The sequence below is a fragment of the Lithobates pipiens genome, unplaced genomic scaffold (genome assembly GCF_037356315.1).
Source record: "Lithobates pipiens isolate NorthernLeopardFrog02 unplaced genomic scaffold, aLitPip1_a1.2 Scaffold_8, whole genome shotgun sequence".
Taxonomy (NCBI): Eukaryota; Metazoa; Chordata; class Amphibia; order Anura; family Ranidae; genus Lithobates; species Lithobates pipiens.
The window spans coordinates 390,251,822-390,264,473 of NW_027507903.1; the positions used below are offsets into that span (position 1 = coordinate 390,251,822).

At 44.5% G+C, this 12,652-nt stretch overlaps 1 protein-coding gene across 4 annotated transcripts in view; it reads right to left on the minus strand.

Annotated features, from left to right (window-relative positions):
• Window positions 1-12,652, minus strand: part of SAR1B (secretion associated Ras related GTPase 1B) — a 240,667-nt gene that overhangs the window by 135,205 nt on the left and 92,810 nt on the right. The window contains exons 2-3 of one of the 4 annotated variants that reach the window (XM_077473940.1): window positions 7,365-7,576; window positions 822-897 (exon numbers count right to left, since the gene is read on the minus strand). In XM_077473940.1, coding sequence (XP_077330066.1) covers window positions 822-897; window positions 7,365-7,493 — 205 coding nt within the window. In that variant the 5' untranslated portion in view covers window positions 7,494-7,576. Of the gene's footprint in view, window positions 1-821; window positions 898-7,364; window positions 7,577-12,652 lie in introns of those variants that run through there. The other 3 variants (XM_077473938.1, XM_077473939.1, XM_077473941.1) reach the window with 3 other exon arrangements.

Here is a 12,652-nt window from a genome sequence, read left to right on the forward strand (position 1 = left end):
ACAGACTCCTTCTTCCGCTCTCCATCCTGACAGATGAAGGGCAGAGGGGACGGAGGACAAGCAGGGGGACAGGGCAGCACAGAGGGAGCCTAAGGAGCATGGAGGGGAACCAATGCATGGAAGGGGACAGAGGAACATGGAGGTGGACTGAAGCATGAAAGGGGATCGGAGCATGAAGGGGGATCGGAGGAGAATGGTGGGGGACTGGAGGAGGATATGGGGGACAGTCAGGGACGATCGGTGTGGTGCTGGCGGGGAGTTACAATCACTGATTTCCCTGTATAGATTTCAATAAAGCAGCTGAAAGCTGGGGGGGGGGGGGAGCGCCTGTCAGCTTCTTTATTGTAAAGTATACAGGGAGATCAGTGATTGTAATTCCCCCCACCACCACACTGATCGTCCCTGACTGCCCAGGTATCAGATAAGGCATTGGAGCATTTGCCCGTGTACAAGTACTTGGGAAAATATCTGTATCAGCACCGATATCGGTAGTATCGGAATCGGTGAAACCCTTATTAAAATGCAAATATATTTATAACTTTTTTGATATGCGTTTTTCTGAATATTTTTATTTTTATTCTGTCTCTCACTGTTAAAATAAACCTACCATTAAAATTATAGACTGATCATTTCTTTGTCAGTGGGTAAACGTACAAAATCAGCAGGGGGATCAAATACTTTTTTTTCCCCTCATTGCATTGAGCAACAGAGAATGTTGTATCTAATGTTACCCATTACAAATACAGTAAAAACAACTCTCTGTTAATGGAATGTAAATCTTAGTTATACAGATAACATGACATTTTGTTGATCAGCCTTACCTAAAAACTGCAGCACACTGTTGAAACCACTGTAGATCCAGCTAAACAGGAAGGACATATCTAGAAGTGAATATCCCTGAAAAAAGAAACAAAATAAAATATATTTTTTATTTTCTTGTCGTTTATGAAAAAATTCAATGGTGTTGCAATGAAACAGAAAACAAATGAATAAGTCTTTTATTGCCGGGCAAAGAACAGTCAACTTATTATGTTTCATCAGATAATTCAAGTCACTACCTCCAGTAATTCCCATCAGAGACTTTGTAAATAAAGAGTTCATCTGTTTGCAAATGGTATGATTACTTTACAAGTATGACAATTTACATCCCAAGACTGTTGAAATTGAATTATTTATGTGGCAGAAGTAACATTCAAAGTGGTATGAAACCCAAAAGCACATATTTATTGTATTGAAGCTTACAAATTCTAATGCCGTGTAAGCACGATCAAACAATCGGGTGGAAAAGTCTGGCAAACTCAAGTCCGCCGGACAATCCCCCCGTGTGTAGCCTCCGGCGGACTTTTTTTTTAACCGAAAGTACGGCGGACTTAGAAAGTATTTCTGCACTCCAATCTTCCCGCCGGACTTGCATTTCGGCGGACAATCCGGCTGTTGGTATGCCAGTCCACTGTACTTTTGAAATGATCGGACTTTTCTTGCACGGAGAAAAGTCAGCTCATTTTGAGCGCGTCTCCAGGTAGGCGGGGCCCGCGAAGGATGCGTCGCTGGCCCCGTCACCTGGTATGGACTTAAAGGGGAACCCCAACACCGAAAAAATCAGCGTGGGGTCCCCCCGGGTCCACATCAGACCCTTGTCCGAGCACGCTACCCGGCCGACCAGGAAAGGGGGGACGAGCGAGCGCCCTCCCCTCCTGAGCCATACAAGGCAGCGTGCCCTCAACATGGGGGGTGCCTTGGGGAAGGGGGGCCGCGCGGCCCCCCCACCCCAAAGCACCTTGTCCAGATGTTGATGAGGACAAGGGCCTCTTCCCGACAACCCTGGCCGTTGGTTGTCGGGTCTGTGGGCGGGGGGCTTATCGGAATCCGGGAGCCCCCTTTAATAAGGGGGCCCCCGGATCCCGGCCCCCCACCCTATGTGAATGAGTATGGGGTACAATGTACCCCTACCCATTCACCTGTAAAAAAAAGTAAAAAAAAACACAACACACAAGGGTTAAAATAGTTTATTGCACAGCCCCAGGGGTCTTCCGTCTTCGGGGGTCTTCTCGCCGGACTCCTCCGCTATCTTCTTCTAGCTCTTTTACTAGCGGAGGAGCCCGGCTTTCTTTCTCGCCACCGCCCTCTTCTTCTGACTTCGGGGGTCTTGTCCCCCTCTTCGGGGGCCTTGTCCCCCTCTTTGGTTCTTCTTGCTGGGCCACCGCTCCTTCTTCTAGCTCTTTTACAGGCGGTGGCCCGGTCTTCTGTCGCCGCTGTCGCCGCTTTCTGTTCTTCTGTTCTTCTCTTCTTCTTAACTCTCTGGCCCATACCTCTATAATAGATGGGTATCTGCTCACCTCAGGTGTCCCCATGTTGAGGTCTCAGTAAAGTAAAGAAATGGAAGACCCTATTACAGAACCAGAAGTTCTCAGAGCCATCCAGGGAATGAAAGCGTGAAAAATGCCAAGCCCCGATGGGTTTCCTCTCCTTTATTATCATACGTACGCTGCGCATCTGGTGCCTCGATTTATGAGCCTTTACAATGCGCTGTTAGAAGGGACTCCGCTCCCTAGAGATTCCTTATTCGCTCACATAGCTCTGATTCCTAAAGAGGGTAGAGATGTGACAGACTGTGCGAACTACCATCCGATATCTATGTTGAACCAAGATCCTAGCCAGCCGTCTGATTTTTTTTGTCCCCAAGTTAGTCCATTATGATCAAGTAGGATTCAACCCAACTAGAGAAGCAGGAGATGACACGAGCAGGGCCTTGAATCTTATCCATTTGGCCTGGTCCAGGAAACTCCAATGTTGCTGATTTCAGCAGACGAGCCTTTACAATGCGCTGTTAGAAGGGACTCCGCTCCCTAGAGATTCCTTATTCGCTCACATAGCTCTGATTCCTAAAGAGGGTAGAGATGTGACAGACTGTGCGAACTACCATCCGATATCTATGTTGAACCAAGATCCTAGCCAGCCGTCTGATTTTTTTTGTCCCCAAGTTAGTCCATTATGATCAAGTAGGATTCAACCCAACTAGAGAAGCAGGAGATGACACGAGCAGGGCCTTGAATCTTATCCATTTGGCCTGGTCCAGGAAACTCCAATGTTGCTGATTTCAGCAGACGTGGAGAAGACCTTTGACCCGGGTCAACTGGCTTTTTATGAAACGCACGTTGCTGTACCATGGCCTAGGCCCCTATATGTGTTAAAGGATAGAGACAATTTATACCCATCCCATAGCAGCGGTTCGAGCAAATGAAGAAATGTCCTCACCCTTCTCACTGAGCGAGAAGGGGTATCTGTTGTCACCCTTGATATTTGTATTGGTACTGGAACCCTTGTTGGCCCATATTAGGGTTGATTCAAATATAAAGGGCATTGGTGCAGGCAATACATATCATAAAGTTGCGGCATACGCCGATGATTTATTATTCTTGATAACAAGTCCTGAAACTTCTATACCCAATTTATTGAAGGCCCTTAGAACATACTCCGTTCTAATTATAAAAGGAATGTGCACAAATCTGAAGCTTTGAACATAAATTTACCCAAATAGACTCTAAGTAACAGAACCCTTTCTCTTGGGCTTGCAACAAAATAAAATATCTGGGCGTTTATCTCACCCCCTTGCTTTCTAATGCCGCGTACACACGAGTGGACTGTATGGCGTACTTAGTTCGTCATACAATCCGACGGACAGTCCGTCGTACTTTCCACTGAACGGACTTGACCACACACGGATACCCAAATAGTCCGACGAAAGCTTGCGCGATGACGTACAGCACGTACGACGGGACTAGAAATAGGAAGTCCAAGACACAGCAAAGCACCCTTTGGGCTCCTTCTGCTGACTTTGCGTTAGTAGAAGTTTGGTTAGAGACGATTCGCGCTTTTCAGACTTCAGCTTAATTTGTCAGTTTTCTGCGGCGCAGTCTGCCTGTGAGGTTTGTATCTGTCTTTCGGTACGCGTGGATCAGTTGGTACCTGTTGTTAGGCACTTCTGGTCCGCTCGTTTCTGGGTTTAAGGTCGTTCTTCATAGGTCTGGCTGTTCTTCAGTGCGTTCAGTTAAGCTTGTTTGTCCAGCCGACCGTTTCAAAGCCATGGAGAGTGGACGTACTCGCGAACGAGTTCGTGCTATATGGGGGCTTGGTGTTGGGGTTAATACTTTGACCCGAGCCCAGTCTGTGAACAGGGTGAGGAGGAGTTCATGGACAAAGAATTGGTTGCGCCAGCGCGACCAATTCTCGCATATGCCTTTACTCCGTGAGATCCGTGAGAATAATCCTGATGATTTCAGGAATTATCTCAGGATGACGGACCCCGTTTTTCACCGTCTGCTGGCTTTGCTGACCCCTTATATCAGCAGGCAGGGTACCTGCATGCGGCAAGCCACCACTCCGGAGCAGAGGCTCGTCGCCACGTTGCGCTACTTGGCGACAGGGAGAAGCCTTCAGGACCTCAAGTTCTCTACAGGCATCTCCCCCCAGGCTCTGGGGATCATTATTCCAGAGACCTGTTCTGCCATTATTCGGGTCCTGCAGAAGGAATATATGAAGGTAAGTTTGTTCTTTTAATATTGCATTATATGCATTGTATGTTTGTATTAATTTCATCATGACTTTTAATATCCATGACAGGAATATGCTGTGAATGTCCCCTTTATATGAATGCATGCAATTGTTTTTTTGATGTGTTTTTTTTTTTTTTGTGTCATTTTTTTTATAGCTTTTACCTTTTTGTGTCCCACGTGCATATTTGCTTTCACTAACGTTCCCAGCATGCAATCCTGGGCCCCTATACACCCACAGCCGAGACTGTTTTTCTCTAATTCATATTGTCAGCTCCATTGTACTGTTTTACTGCCCCCCACCATTTGTATACTCTTTGTATACACCCTTTGTGTATATATATATATATATATATATATATATATATATATATATATATATATATATGGATTGTATACTCATTAATTAGGCCCCCACCCCACTCAAATTGGTTGCAGGGATTGTATACTCATTAATTAGGCCCCCACCCCACTCAAATTGGTTGCAGGGATTGTATACTCATTAATTAGGCCCCCACCCCACTCAAATTGGTTGCAGGGATTGTATACTCAATAATTAGGCCCCCACCCCACTCAAATTGGTTGCAGGGATTGTATACTCATTAATTAGGCCCCCACCCCACTCAAATTGGTTGCAGGGATTGTATACTCATTAATTAGGCCCCCACCCCACTCACCCACATAACTTATGTCCCCTGGTCCATCAGAGGGCTGAGTAATCTGGGAATTGGGCCGTCTATTTGTTTTTTTTGCAGAAAAACATTTTCAATATTTATGTTTAACTGCTGTTCCAAAATGTTTATTTGTTATGAATTGTTTTTATTTAATGACTAATTTTTTTTTTTTACCTGTGTTTGACTCCCCAGTTTCCTTCCACGCCACAGGAATGGCAGACTGTGGCTTCCCAGTTCGCTGCCCGTTGGGACTTTCCCAACTGTGGAGGGGCGATCGACGGGAAACATGTGCGGATTGTGCCCCCACCCCATTCGGGGTCCTACTACTGGAATTATAAGGGGTTCCATAGTGTGGTGTTAATGGCGGTGGTGTCAGCACAATATGACTTTCTGTATGTGGATGTGGGGAAGAACGGCCGGATGTCTGACGGAGGAGTGTTTAGGCAGACCGAGTTCTGCCACTGTCTCATCACTGGTGGCCTGGACTTGCCACCAGATGCTGATAATGTGGAGGGTCTACCTTTTGTTTTTATCGCTGATGAAGCGTTCAGTCTGAGTGACTATTTGATGAAGCCCTTCCCCCAAAGGACCCTCACCCCGGAGAGGAGGGTTTTTAATTACCGGCTGGCCAGAGCAAGAAGGGTTGTGGAGAATGCCTTTGGTATTATGGCCAGCCGGTTCCGTCTGTTTTTGACAGCAATAAACTTGGCAGAGTACAAACTGAACTATGTCATTCTCTGCTGCTGCATTTTACACAACTTTTTAAGAAAACTTTCTGGAACCCATTACCTGCAGCCAATTGGGCCTGAGGCCGGACTAATGCCAGAACTCACAGGGCTGGATCATGACCATCCTGGCTTAGCCCCCCAAACAGCACGTGAGGTGCGTGACCAGTATGTCACCTATTTTAATGGTAGGGGGGCTATTCCAATGCCAGCTGACCAATAAAGATTTCCTTTTGTTTAAATATGTATTGTCTGATCAAATTTTTAAGTTTGGTTCTTGTTTGCTTTTCAAGGTGGTTGTCTCCTACATTCTCCTAATTCAGGGATATGCAATTGGCCGACCTCCAGCTGGTGCAAAACTACAAGTCAATCATGTCTCTGGGTCTCATGCTTGTGGCTGTCAGTCTTGCTATGCTTCATGGGACTTGTAGTTCTGCAACAGCTGGATTTCCACTAATTGCATATTCCTGTCCTAGTGCATTTGTATTGCAAAGTGGTTTTTGCCAATAGTAAATAAGGCCCTTTGTGACAGAAAACACAAAATGACTTCCCAAACTGGTATTGAGTATTGAAAGAAGGGGACACACACACACACATCTTTTTTTTTAATTTTTAATAGTGCACATTCCAACAAGTGCCTCTTTTTTTGGTATTTTTCTTTTTGTTTTGTTTTGTTTTGGTAAACAATTTTTTTTTGTAAACATATAAATATATATATATATATATATATATATATATATATATATATATATATATATATATATATATATATATATATATATATATATATATATATATATATATATATAATAAAATAAAAAAATAAATAATATCAAATTTTTAACTATATACATAAAACAAGGGGTAAAGCCAAATTTTGAAGATGCACACCAAAAATTGGTAATGTCAACATGTGCTATCTACCATCATGAGTGATCAATGGACGTGTTTGGTGGGTGCAATCCCTTCCTCTCACATACTAGAATGAGGAAGGGTTTGCAAACACAAAATGCGTACATTGCGATCCTCTGATGGCACATAGCACATGTTGACACACCGTGTGCATCTTCAAAATTTGGCCTCTAAAAACACCTAAAAACAATGTTATAAAAACATTAAAAACTTTTTTACAAGGAATGAAGAACATGATCTTTCGTTTTAGGGAAAAGGGGCTTAGATTCTCCCTAAAACATTGATCATATTCTTCATTTCCTGCTTCATAGTGTCCAGTTGTTGTTGCATGTTTTGCATCTTGTTCTGCATTTGATCAATCTTGCCATTCCAGGCCATGATCTGACCAATCAGTCTCTGGGCACTGTCGGAGGAAAATGGCTCCGCGGCTTGTCCTTCCACAACCAGATCATCACCTAAAAACACGTGTAGATATAAAAAATATACAGCCATTAATTGTTTACCTTAAGCTGGGTTGTCAGACACTCACTTTGTGGGGTGCGTATCTCCACCAGCTCTTCCTCCTCCACATCTAGCCCTGGGCTGGGCTGCTCCAGCTCTGGCAATGGACTGGGCTGCTCCAGCTCTGACATTGGGCGTGGGCTAACTGCCCAATCAGGCTGGTGAGGTCGGGGGGTCCTGGGCTGCTCCGACTCTTGTCTGAGTCTTTGTTCCCCTATGAGAATGAAAAACCCCAAAAAAAAAGGTATACTTTTAAGCACAGTGATATTTGAGTTCAGAAATTGGAATATGAAACATTGGTTTGAAGTGGTGTACAATTATTAGCTGGTTGTTACAAGATCCTAGTTTAATACATCATTTAAATGATTTTTTTTTAGTTAGGCTGTGTTCAGACTGCTGCGATGTGCGAACGCTGCAAATCTACTGTGGTTTCACGCATCGCATGCCTCCCGGAGGCAGTTCACACTGCCCTATGTGACCTGCTGGGAGTGTCAGTGTAAAGTTTTATTGACACCTCCAAATTATTTCTCATATCACAGTGCAATCTTTAAACTCGGACAGGAATCGGACCACATGGTGTGAACACCCATGTGATCCGATTCTGCTGTGGACTAAAAAAAGGGCCATGTACAACTTTGGGCCGGATGCGATGCGAATTCAGCCATACTATATGTATGGCTGAAATCGCATCACACAGAGATCACATGTGATTTGCACTGCAGTGCGGTGCAAATCACATTAGATCTCGTACATTGCAGCAATGTGAACCTAGCCTTTAACCAAACTGCGATACTTTATATCTTTTGTCCAAGTTTCACAGACGGACACACTCGAATCATCCCCTGGAGTACCTGTGTGTGATTATGTCAAAAAATGTTCTATGATGTCCCAAACTACACTAAATGATTCCCAGTCCAGATGTTGAACTAGCATTTTATCTATCTATCTATCTATCTATCTATCTATCTATCTATCTATCTATCTATCTATCTATCTATCTATCTATCTATCTCTTTTATTTAGTTAGACTACATTACACTGAATAAATTTATGAAACAGCTGCAGCTATAAAGACATGTACACAAGGATATCCTAAACTGAGTGTGACAATTCAGTTTATCATGAACAATACAAACAAATTAATAACTAATTAAAATCTAATCCAACACCAGATAAATTTACACCATATACAAATTCACGCTATTTACGTCCACATATACGAACGAGCATATTCGCTCATTACATGCACGATTAACCACACAAACGATCAAATTCGGCAGATTTACAAATATATCGTATACACCTATACGAACGATTATGTCCGACCGTCACGATAAGCGCAGAGTACTCACTTTTTTTCAGTGCCTTTTTGATTCTCCTGTATTGGTCCGGCTCCCTGAATTTTATGTCGGACCATCGTTTCCGGAGCTGATCTTTGGATCTCTTGGACCCCAAATTTGCTCTCCAAAGTGCTCACAACTATCGTCATGATGCGATCTTTTCGGATATTGGGTTTGGGATACGGGCCATTTTCCCCATCGTAATCCTCCCTTCGTAGTATATCCACCATCTCCACCATCTCTTCAAAGGCCATGTTTGTGGCCTTAAACCTCTTCCTTGCTCCGGAAGCATGGGGTTCAGGACTTTCCTCCGCGCTGCTAACTGAAAATCCGTCCGCCATCTTTATCGATTTAATCTCCCACAGCGGAACGAGGGTAAAAGGGGCGGGGAAATACGGGCGGGCAACGTGGGCGACGCAGGCGGAGCTCGAACGCATGCGCTGTATATAAAGCGTTACCGCGAGGCCGTACGTTTGTCCGAACGGAAGCAGCGAGTGATACACGCGACGGTAAGATGGTTATCTTTTTATTTTTAGGGTTTTAGGCCTGCATTAGGAATATATATAGTGGGATTTTACCTTGTGGATGGTTAGTTGATTTTAATGTGGGTTGGTGTTTTGTGTGGGTGTGTGTGGGGGTGGGTGTGTGTGGGGGGGGGTAGTGTGTGTGGTAGTGTGTGTGTGGGGGTGGGGGTGGGTGTGTGGGGGGGTAGTGTGTGTGGTAGTGTGTGTGTGGGGGTGGGGTGGGTGTGTGGGGGTTGTAGTGTGTGTGGTAGTGTGTGTGTGGGGGTGGGGGTGGGTGTATGGGGGGGTGGGGGTGGGTGTATGGGGGGTAGTGTGTGTGTGGGGGGGTAGTGTGTGTGGTAGTGTGTGTGTGGGGGTAGTGTGGGTGGGTGTAGTGTGTGTCTCGCCTACATTGTCACAATATAAATAGTGTGCATTTGGTCTGACATTAGTATTTATGTTTTTTTTTTTTTTTTTTTTCATAACTCAAAATGCAAAAGTACACTCCAGACCCCTTTAACCACTTAAGGACCAGGCCTCTTTTTCGGACTTGGTGTTTCCATGTTTAAAACAGTTTTTTTTGCTAGAAAATTACTTAGAACCCCCAAACATTTTATATTGTTTTTTTTCTAACACCCTAGAGAATAAAATGGCGGTCATTGAAATACTTTTTTTCACACCGTATTTGCGCAGCGGTCTTAGAAGCGCACTTTTTTTGGAAAAAATTCACTTTTTTGAATAAAAAAATAAGACAACAGTAAAATTAGCCCAATTTTTTTTTATACTGTGAAAGATAATGGTATGCCGAGTAAATTGATACCCAACATGTCACGCTTCAAAATTGCGCCCGCTCGTGGAATGGCGTCAAACTTTTAGCCTCAAAAATCTCCATAAGCGACATTTAAAAAATTCTACAGGTTGCATTTTTTGCGTTACAGAGGAGGTCTAGGGCTAGAATTATTGCTCTCGCTCTACCGATCGCGGCGATACCTCACATATGTGGTTTGACCACCGTTTTCATATGCGGGCGCTACTCACGTATGCGCTCGCTTCTGTGCGCAAGCTCGTCGTAACGGGGTGTTTTTAAAAAAAAAAATTTTTTTTTTCTTATTTATTTTAATTTATTTTATTTATTTTTACACTTTAAAAAAAAAAAAAAAAATGGATCACTTTTATTCCTATTACAAGGAATGTAAACATCCCTTGTAATAGAAAAAAGCATGACAGGTCCTCTTAAATATGAGATCTGGGGTCAAAAGGTCCTCAAATCTCATATTTGGGCTAAAATGCAAAAAAAAAAAAAAAAAAAAGAAGAAAATCTGACATTTAAAAAAAAAAATATACCTTTAAGAGGTATGGGCGGAAGTGACGTTTTGACGTCGCTTCCGCCCTCCTATGGTATAGAGACGAGTGGGGGCCATCTTAGCCTCACTCGTCTTCATACCCAGCAGACTGAAGGACCCGATCGCCTCCGCCGCTACCGACGGCTCCGGTAAGCGGCGGAAGGTGCGGGAGGGCGGCGGGAGGGGGGGTGGCACTTCTCCCGCCGCCGATAGCGGTGATCTCGCGGCGAATCCACCGCGGAGACCACCGTTATCGTACAGCCGACCGCCGCCTGAAGAGATGGATATCTCGGTTGTGGCAGCAGCTGCTGCCGTTACCGAGATATCCCTCTTCAAAAAATGGACGTACATCGTCGTGCGGCGGTCGGCAAGTGGTTAAGGAGGAGGCATTCCTCTCAACATTCATTGATATGTTTGAGATGCACAGGAACCTGTGGGATTCCAAGCACCCACTATATTCAAGCCGTCCTGGCCGGAGGAAAACACTGGGGACAATTTTGAAGTTTGTGAAAACCCAACTCCCCCAGGCAGACATTAAGTTTGTGGGCTCCAAAATTCAGGGCCTGCGTAACATGTATAGGCGGGAGCGCAACAAGATCCTAGACTCCCAAACATCAGGAGCAGCAGCAGATGAGATATATGTACCTAGGCTGTGGTATTACAACAGGCTGCGTTTTCTGGATGACCCGTCAGAAGCCAGGCAGTCACTTTCCACTCTTCCGTCTACCCTTCCCTCCACCCTTCCCTCCACCCTTCCCTCCACCTCAGGTGAGCCACCCCAGGAAGATCCAGACCCTTCCTTGCTGGACGAAGTTGATGCGCCCAGCTGGAGCCAGGTCTATTTTAGTTTCTAAAGTTAGGATTGCTCAAATATGAATGATGTAAAGTTCAATGTTTGAATTGCTTCCAAATCTAGGATTTCATCACAAATTAAATTAGATATAAGGATACAGTAGTTTCCACAAATGTGGCTAAAATTTTGGTGAACTGATGGAAAAATGATGGTGTCAAAATGATAGCCTTTTTTATTTCAAGACAAATGTATTTGCAAGTGAGAACTGTAAAATTGTCAGTGATTGATGATTTCAAAATATAGACATATTTTATTTATTTATTTCTTTATTTTTTACACAGGATGAGCTCACCCAGGAGGAGGCCGGGACCAGTGGTATGGAGGAGGAGGCCGGGACCAGCCACACGCAGGAGCTAGCTGGGCCCAGCAGGAGTCAGAACGAAAGTCAGGTCCCTCCCCTCCGCCTAGCCAGCAAAAGGCCCAGGAGGATGACACAGACAGAGGAGGAGTCATTGGCGCTTATACGTCAAGCCAGCCAATTGCTGAGTAAACCCCCCAATCCTGAAGAGGCCTACGCTACCTATTTGGCCAGCAAGTTGCTTGAAATGGAGAAGGGACAGCGCAACTTGTGCGAGGCGATTTTCTTCGACAGTATTCAGCGGGGTCTGAAGGGTGAGCTAACACCAACCACCAGACTCTACAACACAGACCCTACTGCTCCTCCTCCTCCTCCTACCACAAGTCCACCACCAGAGGCACAGCCTCCAGCGAAGCGTGGAGGGAAGGCTAGACGGAAGAGTCAGAAGTGACTGCCTGGCTTCAGTCTGCTCTGACAGAAGACGCAGGCTGTTGTAGTACCACAGTCTGGGGACATAGATGTCATCTGCTGCTGTTCCTGGTCTGTGGGATTCTAGGACCATGTTGTGCTCCCTATTTTCATGTTTACACAGGATCTGAATTTTGGTGGCCACTGACTTGATGTGTGCCTGGGGGACAAAAGGCTTCACAAACTTCAAAAGTGTCTCCAGTGTTGCCTCCCTCTTGATTTTGTTTTGTACAGACTAAAAATAAAGATTTATTATTTCCAAAAATATTGTAATTTTTTTTTATTTTGGAATAAAAAAAACAGAGTTTATTTGTGAGTAGGCAGGTACATGTCAAAAGACTATGGGGGTTATTTACAAAACACACGTTCATGTTAATATAAATATGCTAACTACAAGTGCAATTTTTAAAGCACTGCAAGTGCACTTGGAAGTGCAGTCGCTGTAAATTTGAGGCTAACATTTGAAATGAGGGGAAGCTCTGCTG